Below are 27,029 nucleotides of genomic sequence, written 5' to 3'. Positions count from 1 at the left end.
ATGGGCAAGATTGACCATACATCTGTGGAGCTGAATTCTCCCTCTGAGGTGAAGCAAGCAGCCCTAGAGGAGTCGGAGCCCATCACCTCGGAGGCTGTGAGCACCAAGAGGAAGAAGGAGATCCCAGACAGAGGTTCCTGGAAGGGGAAATTTGACTTCTTGCTGTCCTGCGTGGGCTATGCCATTGGGCTGGGCAATGTCTGGCGCTTCCCATATCTCTGTGGCAAGAATGGAGGAGGTGAGTGCAATGCTCGTAATTGCTCTTCCCTGAGCAGCCTTGTCACCTGAATGAGTTTTGGTTTGCTGTGAGTCTGCTTAAGTGGCTGGTTTCCTGGCTGAGAGGTTTCTCATAATGTGTGTTATTAAATTATGTGGAGACTAGTTCCCATAGTCTGTGGTTTTCCTGGCAAGTGCAGGTTAGAAAGAAACAGCACAAATAAATATAAAAAGAAGTCAGAGTTTTGTAAAGCTTCTGCCATCCAGATTTGCAGGGCTACCACAAAGGGTATCTGTGGACCTCATGTTTTATAGGGAAGGTATACACCTGTGCTCAGGCACCCAGCCGGATGCTGGGAAGTTCCCAAGGAAAACAGCTCATAACTGCTAACAGTGAGTTTCTCCTCAGTGTACAGTGTTCTCAAAGGGTAACGATTTTTGCCTTTGAGTTTGGTTTGTGTTTCTGAGGAAGTCTGATTAGAAGCTTCACATGGACCATAGTAGGGCCACATGTAGAAATACATACACCATGAGCACACATACGTATATGAGGGGCATCCTCTGGGTTAGCAGTCTTTGCGCAGAGCTGTAGCTAACTTTCTCCACTGTTGTAATAGAGGTTGATCTCTGCTCCCCATGTACCCATACTCCCTTACCAGATATGCAGTTAGCGTGAGGTGGTTTCCAGATGAAGGTAGGAAGAAATAGTAACAAAGTTTTGTTTTTCTGGGCAGCAGTAGTCTCCAGGTACGAGGACTTTCAAGGAGTCCTATGGAAGGAAATGAACATTACTACAGTGCTGTGAGAACGATCCCAGTCATAATCTCTATTGCAAAGACTGGAAAACTGAGGCAGTGAAAGGAGAAGGCACTTGGTGAAGGATTTCTGGTGACTATACGATGCAGTTGGTAACAGTGCCCTTTGTTGTGGATCACTAGTAGCAGCATTTCTGACCCTTTTTCCCCCCACTACATCTCTTCCTTGCCAACCCTCAGCTAACACCTTGCCAGTCCCTTGCAGGGCTAGAGAAAGGCAGGCAGATGGAACCAGTGCTGGGCTAGAAATCAAAAGATGTGGGAGATCAGTTCCCTGCTCAGCTACAGACTGCATGACTTGGATCAGGTCAAAAAATACAGCCTTGTGTCTTGGCTCACCTCTGTTGAGCAGTGCTATTTCTTCATCCTTGACAGGGAGGTGCTTTTATGAAGGGGAACATGCACCTGCGTTGATGTCAGCAGGGCAGAGAGCCCTCTCTTCTCCTCCTCCATGCCCACCTCTTTCACTAGTTTTGCCTCTGTTGCTAACATGACCTTCTCTCTCTACGTGAAGTGCTGCTCACCTCCTTGAACCTTTTCTCAAACTTCCCACGGAGTCCAGACTCCTCCTCCTCCTCACCTTTAGGGCTACATTTATAATTTTAGCAGTGTCTGTGAGTCTTCCCATGTTGCTCTTTGCTTCTGTCTTAGCTCTTGCTAATAGGTAGCTCAGAGTCCCTGTCCCCAGTGTCACATTCATTCATGCTGCTAATAGGGTCTCTGTTCCCTCATCTACTCGACATCTTTTTCTCTCTTTCAATTCCCTTTCATCCTTTGCTCTCATGGCTTCTCTTCATGCACACCCTGTTGTCTCCAGTCCATGCTGTGAGTTGTGTAGGTTGACTCTTCTCATTCCCCGTTGGAAAGAAGGAGACAGGTCTAGCTCCTACGCAACCGTCTGTCTGTGTAACTCCATGGCATTTAGGGGCCCCTTGCTCCTTTCTTCAAAGCATGCAGAGCTAGTCCCAGCTGGAGGCAGGGCAGTATGTAGGCTAACAGCTTATCCATTTTGACAAGACGGTTTCTGTTTTGATGGGTCACTTTGTACAGCAGCGTGAGCGTGCAGCTGAGCTGGGTGAAGTTTGGAAGTATCAGCCAGAGTCTCGTAGGGGACCCGTGCTGCCCATCACCAGGGCTAGCACTGATTCACCACTTTTATCGAGCCATATTGTAGCCCCTCACCCTGGTAGTCCTCCTCATACAAAACTAGCCCCAAGGCTAAGTCATAACACTGGTGCGTGAGAGGTTTTGTTTTTAGTGCAGACTTTGCTCTGTGATTGCTGTGTGATCTCAAACAAACTGGATCAGCTCTGTTCACGACTCAATCATTTCACACACAGAGGTGGGGATGATGATACCTATAATTAGATGAAGGCTGTTTTGAAGCTAAAATAAATCCTATTTGCAAAGCTAGCTGAGCTCCTAAGATGGATGTGCTGTAGCAGTGCAGAGCGCTATTATTAGCATTAGCCACACAGCGCAGGGCGATCCCTGACCTGGCAGCTGCAGGCGCGTAGAGGGATCAGTAGGCTGTTAGTGAAAACACTGGACGGTTGAAGCAAGGGGATTTGCGCCTGGCTGTGCTCAAACGCCCTGCGCTGCACGGCAGTCTGCATCGCGTGCTCCTCTAACCCTCATCCTCTCCGGCTGTTTCCGCAGCCGGCGACGCCGAGCCGCGAGCGGAGGCTGCTGATGCCTGAGACAGGCAGGAGAACTGACGCATGAAAGCGTCACTCCGAGGCGATCCGCAGCGGCGAGGGAGAGCCGACGGCGTCTGGTTGGCAATTTGGTGGGCCCAGCCCTCGCGCTGCCCCGACGGAGGTGCCTCCGGAGGGGAGCAGACCGTGGGTGGCACGCTAATTATAGCGCCCTGCACGCGCGGGGCTCGGGGCGCGGCGGCGTGGGCTGCTTCCATTACGCACAGGCAGACTGAACTGAATGGAAATATTGTCGTTTCGCTTACCGCTGTCACATTGTGTCAGCTCGCGGCTCATTTGCTCTGCATTGTAATCGGGCACATAATCAGGGGATATGCACCCTGGGTACGGCGGCCCCGCACAAGGCCTGTCCGCTGCTCGTTGCAGGCTCTGCCTAGAAGTGACGCCTGGGCTCTGCGCCGGCTCTGCCCAAAGCCGAATGGGCCCAGCTATGGCTAACGCTCCGGCCTCTACACTGATGTCTAACCTCGTGCAATCCTTCTGAGGGCAACAGGATTTTACGGGACTCTAAATTGGCTCAGTAGCTGCTAAAAATTGCCTATGAGACTGGGAAATTGAATAAGTTGAGAGAGGAACATTTCTTTAAATAGACAGCATGCACTTCACATTTACACTTTGAGGCTCTGACCAAAGTCACGTAACTGCCTGTAATGCTCAGCTTCTAATTCGTGGGCAGTATTCGCTGTTACAAGGATTAATTACTCTTTCTTACTGTATGGCATTAGAAGCTGGAGACTCCAGATAGATTTGGGGCTGCATAGTGAGTGCTAGGAGCTGTACAGTCTTTCCCTGCTTCCAGGAGCCCATGCTCTGAGCAGACAAGACGAGACAAGCACTATTATCTCTTTGACATACGGCATTTGCACAGAGGTTTGGACTCAGCGAAGGTGAAAAAAATCATTTTTGACAGGGCCAGGAACTGAAACAGATCTTTCTGCTGCCCATCCAGGGCCAGAAAATAAAGAGCATCCCTTTCTCTCTTTGCTGAAGATTTAGGTGCAGGTGTACGGATTTTATTTTCAAATTCCCAGACTAGCTTCAACACTGGCTGTTCAGCATCTGAGCGTGGTATCAGCGCCCACTCGCGGACCTGGTCCACCAGAGTGGCTTGTCATTGGCAACAGTTCAAGGCTGTGCTCTGGTTTGCAGTTTTTCCCTTGAATGACCTAGGTCTAAAAGTTTGTTTGTTTTTTCTCAGTAGTCCAATAAAATCTTTCACCTACAAACTTTCCTGGCCTGCTGTAGATGAAAAATGCAGAATTGTCAGGGCAGGGGCCAAACTTCATTAGCTGCTTGCCCAGAAACAAATTGAGTATTGTGATCGCTAATTAGCTCAGTCTCCAAACTCTGCAACGAGGCAAAACAGTAACAAGACAGTATCAGTGGCCTAGAGGTCTGGAGCTGGCTCTGGCTCCCTGCACTGTTTTCTGAAGGACTGGATTTCATCTCTGCCTTGCGGGCCACTGTTGCTGGTGAGAGCACAGTGAAGGACACGGAGTGGGCAGTGCTTTTGCTGCAGTTAAAGCTGCTCGTTCCTCCATGCAAGGCTGCTGTTGAAGCTGAGAACCTGTGTTTTTATGCCAGCTTGCAATTCAGGCTCATGGTCATCAAGCTGCCAGCCTAGAGCATGTTTTCTCCCTGCTGCCAGCTGCTGTTGCATGGTGCCTACCAAGGACTCCTATGTTGCTGGCGGGCGCCAGCCTCTCCCAGCCAGGCTCAGCTGCCCAGTTGGCACGCAGGCATCCTTAGCTGGGTGCCCCCGAGCTGATAGCCCTGGCTGCGCCACTTTCCTTACCTGCCGCAGAGATGAGCTGAGGGAGCCCAGCTCTGCTGGGTCGCGAGCCAAGCTGCGGCTCTGCCGGGTTGCTTCTCTTGCTGGCTTGATGTTTGCTTTCCCGTCAATACCTGAAGAAGACGACTCAAATTGACAAACCAACCCTTCGGTTAATACAGAGATCAGTGCCATCTCAGACATTGCCAGCTGCTTCTGAGCAGATTGAAAGTCTCCTCTCTCTGCCGAGCCAGGTTCTTTTGCTACAGTTTGTCCTCCTCACGGGTGATGGCATGCTCTAGAATATGCCCTAGAAGTCTGGAAAATGAGCTCTGTCCCAAGTCCTGGAAGTCAGGATGACATCAACATTCATGGCCTTCAAATCATATGGTGAGGCTCACCTGTCATGTTTGCTCATATAGTGATGGAGTGCAAGTAGCGTCTGTGCTAGATGGCCGCACTACCTCACTTCTAGCAATGAGATGGTGTCCATAGTGTCCATACAAAGAAATAACACTTTTGCTGGGATTTCTAAGCATAAAACCTGGGAGAAGGGAAGGCTGGTGGGGGTAAATATGGAGTTGTTATGAGAGCATACACAGTCTCAGCCACAGCTTGCTTAAAACACTGAAATGTTTTACGTTAATATTCACTGAAATGAACAAAGAAAGTAGTTGCTAATGCCACATACTCCTACATTCTTTTTCCTGAAGGTGAAGAAATGAGTGCTGCTGTGGGTAAGAGAGAAAACACCAACGAGATCCAGTTACCAATGTCAGTTTTAGACTTCTGGGTTTGTTCTTGGGCTTAGCTTTGCCTAAATATTTAACTACTAAGTGAGGCTGGCATCACATAGCTAGTGATTACATATGATATGTATGTCTCATAGTGGTATGAACACATGAGGGGAGGGCAGTGCGGATCTTAGTGGGAGACTGACTAAACATACTAACTTCAGTATCAGAGCAAGTCATGATCCAATGGATGCTGGGGAGGTGAGAAATCTAAGCTGGATGCATTTACTTGTTAATAAAATGGGGAAGGATGTATCCTGGAGCTCCCCTGATAACGATGCGCCTTCTTTCAGGGGCCTTCCTCATTCCCTATTTCCTGACGCTGGTGTTTGCTGGGATTCCTCTCTTCCTGCTAGAAACTGCTCTTGGCCAGTATACCTCTGTGGGTGGACTGGGAGTCTGGAAATTAGCACCCATGTTTAAAGGTACTGTACTGTAAGCCTGTGAAAGCTGATGGCACATAACTAACTTCAGACAAAAAACCCTTCCTTGATTTAGGAAATAAGTCCCTGGGGACTGGGGTGGGGTGGTAGGTCAATGACAAAGTCACATCTGATTTTCTCTCTGGTGTTTATGAGGCTGTCCTTCACCCTTCTGCCAGGAATCACTAACATGATCATTTTCTGTCCAAGCAGTCTTACGTGGTGACCAAACACCTTATGAGCAGCAGGGACTTGATGGAGAGGCTCTGAATGCAGAAAACCTGCCCCAAACCCTTCCATGTGGGCTTGCTCAAACTGCACAGAAAAGCTGCAGATGCAAGATGTGAACCTGTTCCTGTGTCCAGAGTAGCAGCGGTCTAGGAATTAGCGGTGCTAGCATATACGAGCTTTGTGTTTAGGAAAGAGCAATTATGCCAGGGAAGTGACTGGACCCTGTTTTCATGGAGCCCTGTCCATAAAGTTTGCAGGTTACTGAAAGATAGCACTGTCCAACCCTTAGAGACGAGTGGGTGAGAAATGTGGTGGAATAAAGCTCGCTTGCTGACCAGTGAACTTGAGGGCGCAGCATTGCTGTGCGACATGCTGCATCTAAGAGCTGGGTTGTCACTTGTTCTAGCCCTGCCACGAAGCCCATTGTAAGAGACTGGGGTCTAGGAAGAGCTGGGCTGATGCTGCTGTCTGCCTCCTTTTGCAGGTGTGGGGCTGGCCGCTGTGGTTCTCTCATTCTGGCTGAACATCTACTACATTGTTATCATCGCCTGGGCACTCTACTATCTCTTCAACTCTTTTACTGCCGTGAGTCTCAGACATTTCTATGGTGTGGCACTGGCTGTAATAGGTCCCTACTCCCTGTTTCATGCGGATAGGTGCTTTTACCGTGAAGCACTGCAACAATGTAGTTTGTGCAGAGAGTTTTGGTCAACACTATGCTGGGTCCTCCCCTTAGAGGTTTCTCAGCTCTGGAGCCAGCTGTTCAGCATTGGTCAGTACAGATGTTCTCAGAAGTATTCCTCCCTTCACATAAAACTTTTAAACTCATCTTAAAGATGTCTCTTTCATATTTCTAGAGCTATGTGCATCCAAGAGCTGCACATTAGAAGGCTCGTTTTGTCACAACATGTTCTCATTACCCAGGACTACTTCTGACCTTAATTAGACCTCGTTTACACTGCTCTTGATAAATGAAATCCAGTGCAATTTCTTCTGCTGGAGATATGATTCAGAAAGCATTTAAATGCTTGTCTGTGAGTGCCCCTTATTTCTGTCCCTTAGCATATGCTTTGGTGTTGTGGTTTATAGAGGGTTCCTTTCCTTTAGAAGAGTTTTTCACCATGGAAGATTAGAATCACACTCCACAATAATTTCTTGGTAGCTGAAGTGGCTGAGAACAGCTCCCTTAGCTCTCTGAGCAACCTGCAGCCTTATAGACATCAAAGCCATGGTTCTAATGGGATTTTTTTTTTTTAATTTTGATATAACCCCGGAGTGCTGTTATGGACATCTTATAGCCCAGTTTCACTTTTTGTTTGATCAAAATATTTCAAGCATCTACGAACCCTTTTGCTCAGATATTCTATCCCAGCTGTGCTTGTATCAGCAGTATACACTGCAGGTGCTTAGGTGCAGGGTAAAATTGTCAGTAGAGGAGGGTTAGGTACATCTACAGGGGATTCCCACATAAACAAAAGGCTACCCTAAAGGAACCCATCCCAGTGCTGGGTGCATCTTAGGATGAGGCTTTGGGAGTTCATTCAAAGCCATATAAATATTCAGGTGTCACAGACCTGATGGGTGACGGTGATAGTGTCTCCATGGACAGCTCCAGACATCTGGGTCGAGGCCTTCACTTTTGCCAGAGATACTACCAGATTCCTGAAAGGAGCCAGATGCAAATGAAAGTGCTAGGTAGACATCCACCCTGTCTCCCCTAAATTTGGGTTAGCAAGGTTTTGAACCTGAACAGGGAACGCAGTTTACTTTCTGCAGTTTCAGTCCTCTGAAATTCAGAGGAAATGGAGCAGCAACAAAATGACCTAGAGCTCTCCCCTCCCATCGGAGCTGCTGTCTCTGACGTGCAAAACTCTTGGTCGAAGGGCTGCTGTGATAAGCTATTACGTTTGCTTCAGTGCATTTAGCAAGTCCACGGTGAAATCACTAGGTGGATGGAAACAGCCTCAGTGGCCACGGAGTCGTCCCTGTCCTGCCAGGCCAGCTTCCTCCTTGGGATGTATCTGCTGGAGTGAACTGGTTTAGATGAAAGGTGGAGGCTGCCCTTAGAGGCACTGATGCCACAAAGCACTTAAAACACAGATAACATTTACTAAAAGAGTCTGTACTCTTACAGGAATAGGCATGGACACAAACATGCTTTTGCAGGCTTTGTTGAACTGGAGCCTTAGGTCTTATCTGCAAAGGGAAATCATCCAGAGTAGCTGTTCAGCATTAGTCTGCATGCCATGGATGTGTCTGCACTGCACTCGGGTAATGCGGTTGCTGCATGTGGAGGTGTCTCCGAGCTGCTCTGGCTGGCTGCCTCAGCTACAGCACTACCTGCTGTGGGCTAGTCACCCTGGGTGCTCGTACAGCCTGTGGTGCTGTGGGTTCACTGCTCACAGCGCCAGAGCTGGCTGGATTAAATCTGTAGCAGTGTGCTATCATCACACCATGTAAGCATACCCTGGGAATCCCTTTTTTACTGCTTATAATCAGGAGAGGGGACAGCATGAAATAGCGACTATACTTTAAATGTAGCCTGCGCTTATGTCACAATAGTTCATCCATATACAGAAGCCCTTAGTCCCCAATTCTCAATGCCATGTGGCTTTTAAAACATTGAAGTTTGTTGTAAACGATAGATCGGTGTTTATTCTCTGTGCAGTAAATTCCAAACACTTATTAAGTGAAACTAGCCAAGAGTTCTAGTGATTATAAACACAATATGCCCCAGGTAATGAGCATGTGAGATCTAAGAATGAGAAGAACCATTTTAATTAGTAGCTTTTAATTAGCAACAGGTATTTGGAAATGGTTATCTATCTGAGCAATTGCTATGATTATATGAAGGTTATGTTATTGCCCTAATCATGTATTGATACTACTTCCTGGATAAGCTATGTCACCATTTATTATTATTTTGAACAATTGTTGAATACTTTTGGCTACTGGGCCCTCAGGATGGGCCATTCAGGTTTCTTGTCCTTTGTCCTCTTTGCAAAAATTTGAATTTCTGTTTAAAAGAAAAAAAATTGCTTCTCGTTGTAAAATTTGTAAAATTTTACAAACTGTATTTTACAATTCACATTGAAAAATGGTGTAAAATCAGAGATTCTGCACTGAAAATTACCGTACTTTCCATGCGTTGGCTCACGTGAAACTTGCTCACAATTACGCAAGAGGCTCCTGGAAGAGCTGGGAATAAAATCACACGCTCCTGAGTCTTGGTCAGGCTTGGTCCACAGTGCAAAACCAGTCACTTCCCATCCTCTTCCTCACTAGTCACTTTGCTCTAATTTCCAGGTTTGCAGCTTCAGACTTGGCAGATCTCCCATGCTCCTGCCCAGACGTTCCCTGAAATTTCTCAGAAAGCCATGCTATTTCCCTGCTTTCCTCAGGTCCTGTAGGGTCTTCACACCACCTTCCCTGTGCTGCCGTACCATCACCTTGCAGCAGTCCCTCCTTGCTCATGGCACATCTTGCGCTTCTCCAGGAGCTTCCCACAGTGTCTTCATGGCGCCAGAGCTCTTCCTACTTCTCTGCTCCCCTCCCTGGGAACCTCACATTTGAGATGTTATTTCACCCACTGGCCCTCCCTATCAAACAGGTTTTCCCCCAGATCTCCCTGGATCCCTTTCCCCGCTCTCTGGGGGTGTCCTAGCATTTCCTCCCTGCTCTCTGCAGACTATCCTATGCCCATGGGATGCCATGGGGTGATCTGAAAGGAGGGAAAAAAATGGAGTTAATGAATGAGGGCACACAAGGGACAGACTTGTGGTGGGGTAGAGCTTTTCCTTGTGGCTTGACACCCCATTGCTCCCAGCAGGACCTGCCATGGCAGAGCTGCGGGAACGCCTGGAACACCGAGCGCTGCTTCTCCAACTACTCCCTGCGTGACACCGCCAACCTCACCAGCGCCGTCACCGAGTTCTGGGAGTACGTCCACACGCAACGTCAGGTTTTTCCCCCTTGCCGCGGCCCTCTCCCTTCTTGCCGGGGCAGTTTCCATACCCGTCCAAGTACCACCTCAAAAAGCCCCTGGGAAGGTGTCAGAGTGGTCCCATCAGCCAACGCTAGCAGGCACCCGCCCGGGGCCCTCCCACCATGGAGTGTGTTGTATAGTAGTAGGCTGCACAAACAGAGGGGGTAACCACCTTTCCATCATTTCATCTTCCGTTGTGCTGAGTCTCGAGGCCCTTGAGGCCTGTGTGGGCTCCTGTGCATGTCTGTGCCCACCTCACCCTTCACCCTCCCAGCCATCCCTGGGAACTCTGGTCACTCTGTCCCCAGGACCAGGCTTTCCGATGACAAAATCTCTCCCCTCTGTAGGAGGAACATGCATCAGCTCTCTGGAGGCCTGGGGGAACCAGGCAATGTCCGCTGGCCCCTCGCCGGCACGCTGGCCTTGGCCTGGGTTCTGGTCTATTTCTCCATCTGGAAAGGCGTGGAGTGGACTGGAAAGGTATTTCGCAACAATGGGGCATTTCAGTATTACTTTTATTGCTGCACGCAGATCGTGGCTGTTGAAATGTCCTCCAGACTCAATTTTGTTTGAGTGCCTATAATTAAGGTTATGGTGTTTCAAGGCAGAATTGCAGTGGATGCTATTAAGTTCTTGACATTTACCTTTCACAGTTGTAAAAACTGCTACCATGTTTGCAGTAATTTTCATTCTATGCGTAGAGATTAACTCCTCACTGTAAAGTCTGGGCCAAATGCTCTGTCTTTTGGAATGACTTAAGAAGACATTTTTCAGAAACTACTTGTCGTATCTACATTAAGATGGTTCTTTAAGAGTGTGAAGAGCCTATTTTGAGCTTCCCCTTTCAAAAATCAGGTTGTCTTAAAATGCTTCTGGCTGCAAAACCAAACTTATCAACTCCTTTGAAAATCTTTCTGTTGCCCTTTAGGTACTGGTGGGAGATCTTAAGATCAGAGGCATATTGTTATGCACTATGTGGCATTTCAGACTAGCACAATGGAAAAGTGATTGCTTAGTTTGGTGAAGCAGTAACGCTGAGATGTGTTATTTAGAGCACAGCTTGGGGCAGTGTGACAGCATTATGAAAGGAATAATCTAGAGGAAAGATCAGAAAGAGATGCTTCATGGGTAAATCATTTAAATTGCTAACTTGCCTAGCGGTACTCGAATACTATGTTTTTGCTACATGACTGCAGCACAGTCCTGGTGATTGCTATTACAACAGCTGAAGTCAAACAAGCACCGACTAGCAAGAATCCACTGTTGTGGGATGGTAATATTTGCGATTCCCTGAAGCTGTGTTGGAAAGAAAGTGGTGGAGCCAAAACAACTAAAGTTGCTTGTTGCGTTTGACTAGCGAAAGACCAGCTTTAGCATTGCAAAATAAGGATGTGATGACTTGAAGGGATTACTTCTGTAGACTAAATTTATCCCTGTGCAGTTCCCTTGTCTTCAGGCAATTCATCCAGAATTTTGCCTGCTATTTTTGTAATTAGTGAGTCCTTCAGTGTCATTGACAGAGATAAACCTCAAACAGTCAGGAATGTTACTTGTGCAGGAACAGAAGATAGAAAAATGCAAGGAAGATGTCAGCCACTCTCTTGCCAAGCTTATGAGCCCTCGATGGGAGGGCTCTGGAGTTAATCCACTTCCCTGATTACCAGGCTCAACAGAAAGCAGCAGTGTGCTTGGAGCCCATTTCCTCCCCTCACATCAGGACAAATTGGAAGCAATACCATTAAGTCAGGAAAAGGTAGTCACAGCTGTGCCCCAGCGTGCCAGGTACTGAGCAACTAACAGCTTTTCTCCCCCTGTGTCTTTCACAGGTAGTGTATTTCTCAGCCACCTACCCTTACTTCATGTTATTTATTCTTTTCTTCCGTGGAGTCACTCTACCAGGAGCCAAGGAGGGAATCCTCTTTTACCTCACACCAGACTTCAAAAAACTCTCCGAGTCTGAGGTTTGTAGCCTAATAAGGAAAGCATTTACATCCCTGTTATCGCTGCATTAATGTTCCCTAGGCACTTTCCTTGGATATTTTAAGAAGAGAATATTAAAAATAAAATGAAATAGTTCCCCCTTTGAGTAGTCACAACCTTCACAGTTTGATACCAAATTGAAGGGCAGGCCCTCAGTGAGTAGAAATTCATGCAGCTCTGTTGTAATCAAACAATATTATCCATGAAGTTGTGAGAAATTACATGAACAAAGAAACCTTCCCTCTGGGTTGAGATGGCCTCATTGCACTGATTATTTTAAGGATGGCTATTTGGCCCAGATCTGGCAGTCCCAGAGAAAGGACTATGCAATAACGCTGGTGTGGGTAGCTCAGAAGCAGTGCAAGCTCAACAATACACACAGCAGTGATTTTTAGAAGAGTTTAAATGACAAGTGATGGTCAGTAATGTTGCTTTGAGCAGTGGAAGCACAGAGGGGGCCCAGGAGAAGTTTTTCAGGCAATACAGTCTCCCCCTTTTCCAGCAGCAGTGCTCCCGCGGCTCTGGAGGTCACCAGTCACATGTGAGCGGGGACAATTGAACAACCACGAGCTCCTGTGAGGTCCTAGTGATCCCTCCCGTAGGAAGACACCCTAACCATATTGACAGCTGCTCGGTGCTAAAGCTGGAAATAGGGCTCTCTAGGCCGCAAGAGTAGTTTAAAAATTATGCAATTAAGAAACGAACAGTTTGTAATCTTTTCATGTGCCTTCTAGGCTTTAAGCCCTTAAGGTACCCTGGGACCAGCTTTTCAAACTGCGGAGGAACTGTCCTCCGCAGTTGTTTGCACAAGAAACTTTGTGTGGAAGAATCAAAGACACGCTAATGAAAGACTAATGGAAGGGGGTGAGAGCAGGACTTGGGGCTCGCTCCGAGGCAAGCACCACAGCTGAGGGGGAAGCTGTGACAAGCTGAACCTGTGCACAAACTCAGACATTCTGCAAGGCCCAGGGTGCTGAGAGACTGCATCTGGGACACCTGGCGCACGGTTCTTTCTCCACCCGTTTGGTTTTAGAAGCAGCCTCATGCCAGCTCTTTGGGAGGTTTGAGTATGTATGTTTGGAGCTGCATAATGCATCATTCTTGTTGCGTTTGCCACTTGGGAAAGAGGTAGACACCGTTCTCCTGCCACTCTTCTGTGGAGCACAGGTCTTGCTCTCTAGCAGTCTCTTTTGTGGCACTGCAGGTGGGAGAAGCAAGTGTTGTGTCCGTAGCCCAGTGCCCTGTGTTGAAAACCCTTGCCAGCCCTTGCTGGCTTCTTCTTCACATGCAGAGAGAGGCAGACACCCTGCTGACCCCAGCAGAGCGACAGGACACACCTTTTCTCCAGGACGCTTTGAGAGCTCCACTGACATCTGTGCAATGCAAGCGCGCGTCATCGCCACCCTAAAGGCAAAAGGAAGCCACGGTCTCCCTTGCTTTCCTCTCCTCCTGTGCCATCCTCTCTGAGTCCTACCTTACGCTGGAAATAGATGTTCTGAAACATGGGAAAAGAAAAAAAATCTATTCATGTGGACCTAGGCCTGTTAGCAGTAACAGTTACAGGATTCAAGGCAGTTCCTGTGAGACTTCAAACTGCTGGCCCAAGTATTTCCTATTAGCTTGGGTCAACAAGCCGTAGCAACAGAGAACCCTGTTGATGGTCCCAGTGCATTGGATGGTAAAATCTGGAGCACAGCAGGCCGGATCCACACCCCTCACTAGCATTGACTCTGTCACTGGAGCCATTGCAGGTGACATGTGTGCCAGCATGGAGTCCTTGTTGCAGCGGGCACTCCCCACCCAGCTCAACCCAGGCAGCAGTTTTGCAAAAGCTGAAGGGAGTGATGGGCTGCATTATTCAGAGGTTGATATTTGTCTCCAGAGTGTGCCAGCCTTAAGTGTTCACTAATTCAGCAAAGAAAAGCAACCGAGTTTTTGGCTACAGCAGCTGCAACGCTGTCTCTAATAGACAGTATAATCAATAAATTTTGTCATTGTAGAGAAAGAATGTCTCATCCGTCCCCTCCACGCCAAGCTATTGCTCAATGGAGAGAGGTAGTCATGCTCGGTGGGCTTGATCCACCGAGCTGGCAGAGCAATGCCACACACTCAAAACTAGCTTCTTCTCCGCAGGTCTGGATGGATGCGGCCACACAGATCTTCTTCTCTTACGGACTGGGGCTGGGATCCCTGATTGCGCTAGGAAGCTACAACACTTTCCACAACAATGTCTACAGGTCCGTTGAGTTCTTTCAACCTTCTGCCTGGTGGGAACAGGAAAGGCAATTGCCTTGTGCTGTGAGCACCTTTGCCTTGGCCGTTGAAGCACCGATTTGCCATTTCTGGGACTGGTCCTGTGAGTGACTGCTCAGTGGTAGGGGGTCATGGTGTGTTGGTAGTGCCTGACCTTTGACTGTCGCCAGCCTGTCAACATGCAACCTATGGGGTGCACTTTGGTCTTTCTATCAGAGGTCCTATGACTTACAGCACACTAAACAAGTCACCCACTGTACCCCTGCCCCTCTCCAAAGCCTCTCCTCAGGCCTTGTTTTTTTTTGTTTACCCCACCCTTTGCTCTTTGATGGGGACCTGCAGATGGTTTCTTTTCTTTCTTTCTCTATTCCAGAGACTCTATCATTGTCTGCTGTATAAACTCCACCACAAGTGTATTTGCTGGATTTGTTATTTTCTCTATTGTTGGCTTCATGTCTCACATCACAAAGAAGTCCGTCTCAGAGCTGGCCTCTTCAGGTGAGCGGGTACTGCAGGTGTTGCATTCAGAATAGTGCTGTAAATCAGATGCAGACTTCATTCCTGACTCTGGCTCTGTGACAGCCCCTCTTCATGCTTGTATCTCTCAGATGTAATATTTCCTGGGAAACCTTTATACATTGTGCATGTGCAGAGGGCCAGAGCTTTTTTCTCACTTGGGTGTAGTGATACCACTTCACACAACCAAAGATCTTCCCTGGGAGGTTACCACAAAGCACCTAAAATAGGAAATGCAGCAGCAGCCTTTAAGAGCAATTTGTCAGCGAGCATGGGATGCTCCCAGGCCTTTGCTGAATGGGACCCAAGTGTACAGCCTTATCCCAGCAACTGTACAGAGTTGCCTCTGTGGGGCTGAGCATGCCCTCCCACAGAAATGGGTCTCTGGCACTTGGGGCTGATGCTCATTGCGCTCCAGTTCCTGCTACTAGGGGAATGGTGTTAATGTTCGCCTTGTTCTACTGCTGAAGTGTCATGTGTTTTTGCTGAAGAGGGATCTTAAAGCCATTTGCTTTCTAAAACCTTCCTATGGAGGGTAGGTCTTCAGACACCTGCTACATTTTCAGCAGACTTGATCAAAACTTGGAGTCTCTTTTCCATGGGAAATTTTGAAATTGTAATTTCAGAAAAATTTTTCAAACCTAGATGGAGCTAGATATTTTTACACAATGGCATATTTTGAAATTGTTGTCTTCCCAGAGAAAGCTTTTATCTCAAGAAATAGCATTTTGTGATAGAAGAAAGCTGTCAGGAAAGTTATAACCAGCTTTGACTCTGTTTGTTTTCCTAGCAAAGCGCTCCAGCTCCATTTGGGTAATTTGATGACTTTCTTGCTTACAAGAAGAAAAAAAGCGAAGAGTTTCTCCTGTCATTCCTCCCTCCCCTTTCAACCCTTATGCAGCCCCACAGAGTTGTTATGTCATGGATGAAAAATGAGGTTTTTGTAGCATTTATGCTGAATACCTGCAATTCTTGACTGTCATCACTGTCTCTTTTTAACTGTTGTACTTAGTTCAGACTTCCTATCACGTGATTTATAAACATGGACTCTTCTCTACTTTCATTACTGCAGGTCCCGGACTGGCTTTCCTTGCCTACCCGCAGGTTGTCACACAACTGCCCTTGTCCCCGCTCTGGTCCATTCTCTTCTTCTCCATGTTAATGATGTTAGGTCTGGATAGTCAGGTGAGAAAACCCAGGGACAAAACCGGGTAAGAAACAAAGATACTTTGGGATATGTTGGTGGCTTTCCCTTCTACATTTTGGAGACAGAGCTAAGCAGAGTCATTTCTTGCTCTTAACTGTGAGACCCACCTATATGAAGTGAACCCTTCTGTGTGGTCACCTGCTCTGCCCTCTCTTCCTAACGTGGGCGTATATTGCAAGTGTGACAGTATCTGACCACTACCTGACACTCTAATCACTGTCTGTTACCAATTAAAAATAAGGATAATGATCAGACTCCAGCAAATCAGCAGAACAGATCAGCCTTCCTAAGATGATCACCATTTTCCTATAGCAGGATCTTTGGAAAGCTTTCCTGCGTTCAGATCAACTTTTGTCCCTAGTGAACTGGGTGCAGCATGTCCCACTCTTGCTGGACATCCCTTTGTTGGGCGACCTTAGCAGCTGAGCTGACAGATAGTGCACAAGCTTTAAGCACAGCTAATGGGAAACTATCTCACCAAATATTTTTGGGCAGGGAAAAGAAGAAGAAAGATTTATCTCAAGTAATAACTGCTTTTCTTTTCCTGTAATATATGACGTTTTTTCCCCAAAATAGATCTATTACATAAAAAAAAAAATCAGTATTAAGTATTTTATTTTGTGTCTGCATGAAAATAGCTTGTATTAATCACAAGTCTCTTGGCATTTTGTGAGCATTTTAGTTTGGATACTTTGGATTTCCTTACGCTATCATGGAGCACCTTAGCCAAACTGCATTTCCTGTGAGGCACTGTCAAGAAAATTCTTTCGGCTTATTTTCATAGTTTAAGCTCGAACGTCTTGATTATCCCTATGCCCAAAACCTGGAAGGAACATCTCTGCACAACATACTCATCTTCTGCTAAACCACAGTGCTCTGGTGCAGCACTAACAGGTTGCACTGAGAAAAGCAGTGACGTGGCATCTGAATGAGGGCCATCCCACAGTTCAGGAATAAGGGTTGCTGCAGGGTTTCAGCACTGTTTTTAATAACAAGAGTGACTTCAACAGAGCTAGAGCTCCCCAGATAGTTTCATGGAGTGAGCAGACATGGCTCCTGGCAGAAGGGAAGAGGCATGCTTTGGGAAGGGCTGGTACCGGGGCACCAGGAGAGCTTTGCTATCGGATAAGTCTTCCAAGATATTTGAGGCAAAGCGGAGGGGAAAACAGCTGGATGTAGCAGAAGATCCCTCCCTTGTCCCCCTCTTAGCCTTTCGAAACCAAAAACAGTCTGTGTATTTTTTACAAAAGATGATACTTTTCTGATGATTCAGCACAAAAGTGAAGCTATCGGTTATCGTAAGCCTCCCTTTTGACTGGAATGTGTGTCAAAATCAAAGGCTCCCTCAAAAGCATGTGACTGGTCTGTCACATCCTCTCCTGCGCCCAGATAGCCTTTCCTTACAGCTCAAAATTTGAGTACAACATGAATGCTCTTCACGATTACACGTAGCATTCATAAACCTAGGTCTAATTCATAATCAGAGGTAGACATATTCCTGAAACATCACACCGGGTGTCCAAGAAAATCTCATCAACTCAACCTGATTTTCAATTATGGAACACTCCCATAAACAGATCATGAAGCTCATATCTGCATTATCACTCAGCTCTGGTAAATAGTTTGAGACATGGCAATAAGCCCTCTAAGCATTGCGTGGAATTTATTTACTGCACTTGTTTCTCAAATACCACTTAAAATTCTCCATGTCCCCTATGACACTTTGTCTCAGAGGGCAGACAGTCCATGGGGGGCTATCATTGCCTGGAGGAGGAGGAGGAGGAGGAAGTGGGGGGGAATGAAGCATCAAAAGCAAAACAAGCTTCCAAAAAAGCACAGATAAATACATGTGAAGAGGCTTTCTGTCTGCATGGAGGAGCTCTGATTCAATCAAATACATGATTTAGAGCATAGCCGCTTATGCATATAAAAGAAATAACATGCACAGGCTGTAACAACAGCATTTGCATTTTGAAGCGTCCAACTTTTAAAGAGACGGTTTGGTTACATGCTGACTAAATATCATCTGTGGTATTTACAGGGTGGAGGAAGAAACAGCTATTTTCCTTTTGGGTCAGCAGTCCAGTCCTGCAGCATGGTGGGGCTACTGGGTTTCTCTCCCAACCCACTCAACCACGGGCTGCAGCAGGGAGCTGCAGGGAGGTGGGGACAGGTTCCCAGGCAAAACGGAGACCTCTTTCTTGGTAGGAGTTGGTCCATCCATGTCCCTCAGCTTTGATAAAGAGTCTTTTGCAGACCTGACACTGCTAGAGCCACCTCCTTTTACCAGGAGAGGCATCACAAATTGCTGCTTGTTGTGCATGCAGCTCCTTGAACTGGATAAATGACCTGTATTGATAGACATGCACCTCTCTTCTACCCTCACTTACTACTCATGCACACCTCTGTTTGCCCTGCCTCTGATCTACTCGGGGTTTAGCTCTCTTGTGTCTAGACCCTGTTGCATAATGTGCTAATGCTTTCTTTTAACCTACCAGTTGCCAGGTCAGATGTTTTTCTCCCCAGGGGAGCTAGAAAGCCTTGTGACTGCAAGCCTGCTTCCGTCCCATGTGAGGCTACTTCACACAGGTTATTTGTGAGGGTTTCTGGCTGAGGGCTCAGTAGTCAGCCAAGTGGAAAGACCTGCTCTCAGGGCTGCATGTCTGTGAGCTGTAGTTAAACTTCCCTTGGGCCTTGCGGTCTTGGTCGGGGTGCTCTTCTGGCCTATGCTTGCTCAGAGGGACAGCAAGGTCCTGGCACTGAGAGAGGGTGGGAGAGAGATTTCCGCTTGACTGTCTTTCAGGCTGAAGTGCCACCTAGATGGGCTCCCAAGCCCAGAGTGTCCGACCTAAGCAGCTCAGGTAATGATTAAGCCTCTAAAGGGGAAAAAGAGTGGAAGAGAAACCAGAATAGAAATAAAATTTGGAGGAGAAAAACAGGATCATGGGGTAAGAAAGGAGGAAGAAAGGAACACATACTAAAAATTGTGGCTATGGACAACTGGTGAGAAAAACGGAACTTTTTGGAAAGCGGACTGAAACATGCGTGCATGCATGTGTGTGTGTGTGTGTGCGCGTCTGTACACTGCACAAGTGCACACACAGGGCAAAAGAGAGAAGAGAAGGGCACATTGCAATGACCAGGTGCTCATCACTCCTGAAAACCAGCCTGCTTTTGTTCAAGTGCCTACATATCTTGTGTGAGAGTCTAAGCTTAGGTATGCAGGCTTGGAAATTTGGACCCCAGGGCACCTAGGAATTCATGGTCCCTACAGTCAGAAAGAGGAGCTTCCTCAGACCCCCGGGGCTGCATGAGCTCTGAAGTTTGAAGATAACCTCAGGCAATTTTCAGTAAATGCTATGAAGGGCATCACCTGTTTTACAGCTAGGAAAAGCAATGTCCAGCGTTTGATTCCCCATTGCATCCACTGCACACCATCTTAATTTCGATAGGAGGCAAAGAGATTTGAATTCAGTTTCTATCACTGTTCCAGCTGTCATTTCCCCATTACCTGTCTCCCTATCTTTTCCTTTGTAGTTTCCCTCACTGATTTCCTTTCCCTCTGCCTAAAACAAAGGGCTGTCACCTCCTTCCCTTAACCGGAGATGTCTTTTCATTCACTTCCTCTTGGTTGGGCACTGATCACGCGTACCCTCTGACCATGACTCCCTGGCCCTGCACTCCAGGTGATGGCCCCCCCGTACCCTTTTCTTTCTCTGCCTTGCTGTTGTGACCTGTGCTGCTGCAACCTGACCCACACCATCCTCATGGCTGCCCGTCTCTACCACCGCGACCCGTACTCCTCCTGTCCTCTGCCCTGACACCTGAGGTTCGTCGCACTCAGCCCAGCCCAGCTGTCGCTCCTGCAGCGCCTGGCTGTCTGCAGTGACTCTTGCATTCATGTGGAAGGAATAGGTTGTGACAGGGGTTTATTTATTTATTTTTTTATTTTTTTGTCATGCTGACTCTTCACCACTGTGGTGCCGGCTGCACTTTTCAGGCCTGGCTCTCCCTGGCAATGGTCCGGGTGGGATGGGGTGAAGAGCTTGCTGGCAGTGCATTTGAAGGCAGCTTAGCCCATGCCCGTGCCTGAATGCCAAAAGATGCTTTAATAGCACTTGTATCCAACTGGAAAGGCTTAGTTCATTAAAAATTCAAGTTCAAGAAATTGACCTTTGGGTCTTTGGGAATACCAGCTTTCCACACTGCACCATGTGGATAGAAAACCCTGTGCAGCAAAACTACTCTTTGACTCATTTGATGCCCACATGAAAGTCAACTCCAGAAGCCAACTGTGTGCAACTATACAAATGTAGGTTTTTCCAGTGCTCTGCTGCTCTTTGTAGCCTGCCTATTGTCTACTTGCACCTCTACAGATAGTTTTTTTTTATTTTTGCCTCTCTATTCAAAGCAGAATCTAAAAATGCCTGTACAGTCCACTTCTGAAGCGCTCTCTCTGGGCACAGAAAGGTCTCTGACATCCAAGAGCAATTTGTCTTTCATTTTCAGTGCACTGGCTTGTACATTTGCTGAGGGTGACCAGAGAAGCTAGGATCTTGCTGCCCTCATAAACTTGCCAGTATATTTGCTGGAGGCATGATGTGCTCCCTGAGAGCTCTATGTTACCAGTGGTTTCCAGGAATGAGATATAAAAGTGAATCTCACAATGCAACAAGAAATATTAAGGGAGGATGCACTTTGCATATAAAAAGTCAAACCGTCCTCAGGCCATAGGGCAGAACTAGTAAGAAAACTGACTGAGGATAACATCCATGGGGATTTTTTTTTTGCCTTATGGTGGAAGACAGCATTAACTTACTATGCCTGGTACAGGGCTACACAAGCCAGCCAGGTGATGTTACCACTAGAAAGGCCACCTGCTGTGAGGATGGACTTTTAGTGTGCTATGTGCACATAATGTAGTGTGCTTGAAAATGGAAAATAAAATCAAGGACTTGGCAGACAGAGATGATGTGGCTATTCATATGTGCATGAGACAGGACACTGGGTAATGCAGCTCTTTAATAAATGTTTAGATCATTGAATAAGACAAGCAGTATTGTAATACAATGAGAAGAGCATATACAGGAAAGGGAAAGCAAGCAAGGTCTCTCATGTGTCCCAGCAGCAGATGGACACATTGCTGTGACAGAGACTGTGGCAGTGCTGTCCCTAGTGTGAGTGTGTGGAGCGGGGCTAAGGGGGATGCCCAGAGATTTTGAGAGAAAAAGAGGATGCTTCCCATAGGAAGGCAGAAGGTAGAGGTTCATCTCCACTAATTTTAGGTATTTAAACCCATGCTGTTAGTTCCCCTTATATTTCATGGAGAGAGAGAGAGGCACTTTCAGATCATTCAGGCTAACTTTGTGCAGAGGTGCCTTCTTCTCTTCTGCTGTTTTTAGAGAGCGCTTAAAACAGCAAGGCTCCCAAAACAGGAGTTAAACTTAGGTGGTGGTGAAATCAGGCTAGGATGCTGATAAATGTTCTCGATGCATGCCGTTTCTTCCAGTTCTGCACTGTTGAAGGGTTCATTACAGCCCTGATGGATGAGTATCCTCATCTCCTGAGAGCCAGGAAGAAGGTCTTCATTGCGATAGTCTGTTTGATCTCTTACCTCATTGGATTCTCCAATATCACCCAGGTACAGCTAGCAGTGCTTGTGCCTCTGTTTGTGGCACCTTTCTATTCACCTTTGCCTATCACAGCAGCACTGGAAGCTTTGAGTGAAGTGACCGTGTCCCTAGGAGGCATCCTAAGGCCAGACAAATGGGCTTGCTCATCACTACCATGGCTTAAGTGATCTAAGACTCCTCCGTAGTTGTCACCACCATCCTGTAGTCCGTGTGTCCTGTTTTCATTTTCTCTTGTTTTTTGCAATAAAGGCTCAGGCCAACAAAACCCAAACTGAGAGACTGCCTGGTGGAAAGGGTTAAGATAGCATAAAGAAGACAGGTCTGTTGGGGCCCTGAACCTACGAGGCTGAAGCCAAGGTTCATGTGCGTGGAGGTCAGGGCTGAGTGACATGGAGACCATTTGTGGAGCTCTGTAGGTTCATGCAGAGGTAAGGCAGCAAAACTCCCGGGAGGGGCAGAGCAGACTAATGTAAGTGACTCCATCTAAGACAGAGAAAAGTAAGAAAGCTAAATCAAGGCATCCTGTACTCCTCACTGTTGGCCATGTCTGAGCACACTGGCTAATTAACTGCAAGCGCACGCCAGTTTTGATGCTGGGAACCAGACTGCAGTAGCAACATTGCAATGCTAACTCCACTGTCCAAGAAAATTAACATCAAATTAACATCCAAGATGTAGATAGTACCAGCCGAAACAGCTGGCTGATAGCGTCTACGATGATCAGTAACTAAACAACTTGAACCTCGCTGTCTCCTCAGGGTGGTATTTATGTCTTCAAGCTGTTTGATTATTACTCAGCGAGTGGCATGTGTCTTCTCTTCCTTGTCTTCTTTGAGACCATCTCAATTTCTTGGTGTTACGGTAAGCACAAAAGACCTACTTCCTTCATTTTTCTCTACAGGTATGGTGGGATTTTCAAAAGCCTCCCACAGTGAAGCCAATGAAAGCTTTGTAACTGAAAATACCTTAAGCTGATAATTTCAGAAAATCAGGAGCGGGAGGCTGAACTCTCACATCTGCAGGCCTCCGGTCAGAGGACACAAGCACAGAGACCTCTGTACAAAGTAGCAGATGCCTAGGAACCTCCCCTCTGATTTCTTAAGAGGGCAACAGGAACATGGAAGCTGCTAGCATGAATCCACTTGTGTCCCCTCCTGCCCCCGCTCCAGATAATGCTTCTCTGTGACACACAGTTGTCATCCTTTTACTGTGGCTGGCCTGTTCTCTGTCATGAGAAGAGGTGATAAGCATGGTGCTGAGAAAGGATGTCTTTTTCAACGCTTATTTCTTCTTGTAGGCGTGAACAGATTCTACAAGAACATTGAAGAAATGATTGGCTACAAACCTTGCATGTGGTGGAAGATCTGCTGGGCCTTCTTCACGCCTCTTGTCTGCTTGGTAAGAACAGAGGCATCCTATCTGCAGAAGGGATCCCCAAAGGGCTTCTTAGCTTGGATAGGATGTGGGGGAAACAGGATGTTTTCAGGCTAGTGTAGCTCTGTCCTTAACTGCAAGATGGTTTTAGGCAGACCTGAGACGGGTAAGGTAATGCTAGGATCTCTGCCTGCTGGAAATTAGCCAGAAGAAAGGTTCCAGAATGGTTGTTTTAACCTGGATGATGCTATCAGTTATTTATTCTTCTTTCTGACATGCCAGAAGATAAACAAATAATTTACTACTTTAGAAAGCCATTATTGGCCCCTGATTAAGGTGCTCAGCCGCTCCAGCCTCAGCCACTGCCAGGCTTGTCAAAGCAAGAAAACAAATGCAATATAGCTGACTGCAGAGCAATTTCACCTTTCCTGGTTCCCACACCCCTAGTAAGACTTGTACAGGGAATGGTGCGAGAAGGGCTCCTGAGACCAGCTGTGAGGAAGCTGTTAACTGGCTTAGGACCTAGTATGAGAGATACCGCTTGTCCAGTGTCGGAATTCCATTCGGAGTATTCCAATTCCAGCTTTCCACATAGGAAATTCAGGGGAGAAATTGTATAAAATTACCACTTGGTAGGCTGAAAACATCTGAGACTAGTTTAAGGAGCTGCTGAATTGCTGTAAGGCTCTTGAGAGCTAGGAGGATGATGAAGTAAAGAGTGAATGGATGGTCCCTGATTTTGAACATCTTTACCTGTGATTGTTGCTTCTTTTCCCAGGGTGTATTCTTCTTCAGCGTGGTGGAAATGACTCCTCTGACACTGGGAAAATATGTCTATCCCGCATGGGGACAAGGCATTGGTTGGCTTATGGCTCTCTCCTCCATGATACTGATTCCAGGGTACATGCTGTACAGTTTCTTCACCTCGAAAGGGACTCTCCAGCAGGTATGACTAACTTGGCAACTTCTCTACTGCTTTCTGCTTAGTGTAAACTTCTCCCTGAATTAAATCAAAGGAGAATCAAGGAGACTCTGCACTGTGCTCCTCTGACAAAGTCTGTTTTGTCAGTGTGCTTCAGGTTGGGGCTGCAGGAGCTATGCACACCCTCTCCTCCAGGAGAGTACAAATCAGTCCCAGCGCAAGGCAGTATGTGACTGGCTGTATCTGGCCACGTAGACAGACCTTCAGGTAGTCGCTCCTTGGGTCAGATTGCTGTTGGTGTCTTCCACTGTGATTCCCTGTCAAACTTTGTGCTGTCATTGTCACAGAAAGCGAGCCCTCTTCACCTGGACAGCTCGCCTGGAGAGGTGCAAGGGAGTGGAGCCCTGCAAGAGGTGCCTCAGTGGTTGTTTGGGAAGAAATCCTTGAGGTTTCTTCACCCTGAGAATTCCCAGTTCCCAGCCAGCTCTGGCTACAAGCATAGTTACCTTATGGCAGTTCTCATTGGAGAGATCAGCATCCACCAAGCATGAAGCTTGCAATACCTCAGGGCTAAGACTTAGTAATGAATTAAACATGCACAGTAGCAGTTTGTCATGTGCTTTGCGGAGGGCACTCACTGAATGAGAGGGTTAAGAAGCAAGGCATAATTTTCTGCAGGACTCCCAGTATCTACAACTCTTTGTTCTTGTTTAAAACATTTTTTTCCTTATTTCGAGCAGGGCTTTATGGAGCAGTGAAGCAGGGTATATCATACCTAGTAATTACTGTTAAGATCTTATTTATAATGTTGATGTTCAGTTTGAGAACACTGTGTACAAAGTGCTTGACCTGATGCCATCATCTGCAAGCTATTGGCATAATAAATTGCTACTGGGGTGCTAATTTGTTGCATCAGCCACAGAGTCTATTTAGATAGATTCCATGTGGTTACTTCACGTTTACTGGGAAATATTTTGGCTGAAGTTGCTAGGCTAAGGTTAGCCTCAGGTTCCTGAGTTCAGGTTCCAGGTGGGATTGACTTTCTTTTTTCCCAGCTATCCATTTAGAGGATGCTGTTGGAACTGGGCTGGTTTGGTATCTCATATCTGCTTTGTATTTCTGGTCTCTAGTTTTAAGTCAGTTTTGTGTTTTTATCATTTTTTACCATTGGTGTTGAGATCAGCATTGAGGTTTCTGCAAGATTCAAGTCAGAGCACTGTCCCAAGCCACTTTGGTGATTATGATTTGAGGGCCACTTGCAATTCCAATAGCAGATTTTATATATATGTGTGTGTGCATGTGTATGTATATATATATATATATGTAATGCATGTATATGTAATGCATAACATGAGCTGCAAAAGGGGGAAAAGGGAAGTCTGCAAATGCAGATACAAGTTCAACCCCATGCTCAATCCTGTACCCACTAGGGACAGTAGCAGCGTGTCTTGGCATCTGTGCAAGCCAACCTGAGCTGGCCTGAGGTCTCCCAAGATTGATTCCCCTGCTTTTGACCAAGGTGCTGGTACTGATAATAGGCAGCAAGCACAGTAATCCTGGTGCTTCAAAAGTGCCGGGAGCTGAGAGCGTGGCTCCACTGGGATCTCCCGTGCTGCCCTAGAGGCTGAGGCATGAACTGCAGGTCACGAGTGCATTTCCCCCTTTTCCCTCAGCATCTAGGGCAAATCAGCAGTGTTAGTCAACAGCACGAGTGGCCTGTGTGCGCTGTCCTCTTCCCTCTCTCCCTCTAACAGGCTCCATATCCTGGGCCAGCCATTTTTTTAAGGAGTCTCAGATCTCTTCCTTATGGTCCATAGATCCAGAAATCAGCAGCACATGGCAGGCAGGAAGAAAGTATGCCTCTGTGTGTGTGTGTGTGTGTGTGTGTGTGTGTGTGTGTGTGAGAGAGAGAGAGAGAGAGAGAGAGAGAGAGAGAGAGAGAGAGAGAGAGAGAATTTTTGGCCTCTTATATACACAGATCCTGGATTAGTTTGTAATAGAGCTGAAGCTAGAGGGAAATTAGATGCCAATGCAGAATAAAGTGATTTTGACAGACAGGAAAGATTATAAGTCATTTTGATCCTACTGTGCATGAATGTGAGGGGAAAAAAGAAAGACCATGAATGGCAGAAGCAGCTCAGTGAACATTTCAGGGACTTCACCCAGCAACAGCCACTTCAGCTGTATTGCAGAGTAGGAGCTTGTTTCTCTTTGCTGGAAAGGGCTTCTTCCTGACTTAGTGATGTCTATTCAGGTCAGGCTCAATCCTCCGCTGCCTTCTCTTTTGCAACCAAAAGCATCAGTCCCTTTCTGACAGGCAAAAGTGATTCATTCTTCTTCATCACTCCTGATGTTCAGTCCACACGCCTCCAGTAATGACTTGCGCCTCCATATTTTCCTGGGTTCTTTCTTCCTTTTACTTAGCCCTACGGTTTTCATTTGATCCCTTCAGGGTGGCGTAACCAGGCATCACTGCTGGTGGAAAGGTTGGTGCAGGTGGACTGGTCTGACCTGTGTCAGAGGCAAAGACTATAACCTTGCCAGCATGCTGCAGCTAGTTTATAATGTTTTATAATAAACTCTAGCTGAAAAAAATATGGAAACTGGGAAAAAGAGTCTGCTCTGAAGTCTGTGACATTACAGCTCTCTCTTGTTCCTGCTTGCTGCTGATATTGCCTGGTAACAGTTTGCCCGTGTTTTAATGGTGATCCCTGTATTTCAGATAAAAGGAGAAGCTGCTGTGCTTGGAGCAGTACCAAAGCAAAGGTGTCTTGCAGAGAGTCGCACTGAATTGCTGAATGGTGCTGGAGGAGTAATTTTAGTAGTATGCTCCTTCACCTCTTGCTGTAACTAGGGCCATGGCTGAGGCTTGGGGACAGGGGTCCCAACCCTCTGCTGCTGTCATGCTCCAGACGTCTCACTGCTGTTTTCTCCTTGAAGCCCCCTGGCAGCTTATGTGCACTCTTCCTTTCTTCCTGGGCAGCGTTTCCAGCAGATGACACAGCCCAAGCCAGAGGCAACTGCGCAGAACAACGGCCTCCAGCCAAAGACTTCGTTGAATGGGAGACCCTCGGACGCCGCAGTCTAGGAGAGCTGGACCTGCTTGCCCTGCCCCATAGCTGTTCACGCCACACTGTCCCTTGACCTCCTCCGACATGGCTCGTGTGTCCCTGGCTCTGCTGTGGTGTTTGC

General features: G+C 47.0%; 1 protein-coding gene across 1 annotated transcript; it reads left to right on the top strand.

The window, feature by feature from the left end:
• Window positions 1-26,980, top strand: LOC104147285 (sodium- and chloride-dependent GABA transporter 1). The gene is made up of 14 exons (XM_009679860.2): window positions 1-238; window positions 5,608-5,739; window positions 6,452-6,552; window positions 9,797-9,906; window positions 10,300-10,432; window positions 11,779-11,913; window positions 14,066-14,169; window positions 14,559-14,683; window positions 15,774-15,886; window positions 21,418-21,549; window positions 22,300-22,402; window positions 22,839-22,939; window positions 23,694-23,861; window positions 26,821-26,980. Exons 1-14 carry the CDS (start codon window positions 1-3, stop codon window positions 26,923-26,925), a joined length of 1,800 nt encoding a protein of 599 aa, XP_009678155.2. The 3' UTR covers window positions 26,926-26,980.
• Window positions 26,981-27,029: the final 49 nt, after the last annotated feature.

Source organism: Struthio camelus, chromosome 1, assembly GCF_040807025.1.
Source record: "Struthio camelus isolate bStrCam1 chromosome 1, bStrCam1.hap1, whole genome shotgun sequence".
In the NCBI taxonomy this organism is placed as follows: Eukaryota; Metazoa; Chordata; class Aves; order Struthioniformes; family Struthionidae; genus Struthio; species Struthio camelus.
Note: the sequence above shows the minus strand (reverse complement) of the source record. Positions and strands in the feature narration are given on the sequence as shown.

Bases quoted from the DNA above. Each gene is read 5' to 3' on its own strand.
- LOC104147285 (XM_009679860.2), top strand. From the start codon at position 1: ATGGGCAAGATTGACCATACATCTGTGGAGCTGAATTCTCCCTCTGAG. The intron at 239-5,607 runs GTGAGTGCAATG...GCCTTCTTTCAG, and splicing joins CTGTGGCAAGAATGGAGGAG to GGGCCTTCCTCATTCCCTAT. The intron at 6,553-9,796 runs GTGAGTCTCAGA...TGCTCCCAGCAG, and splicing joins TCTTCAACTCTTTTACTGCC to GACCTGCCATGGCAGAGCTG.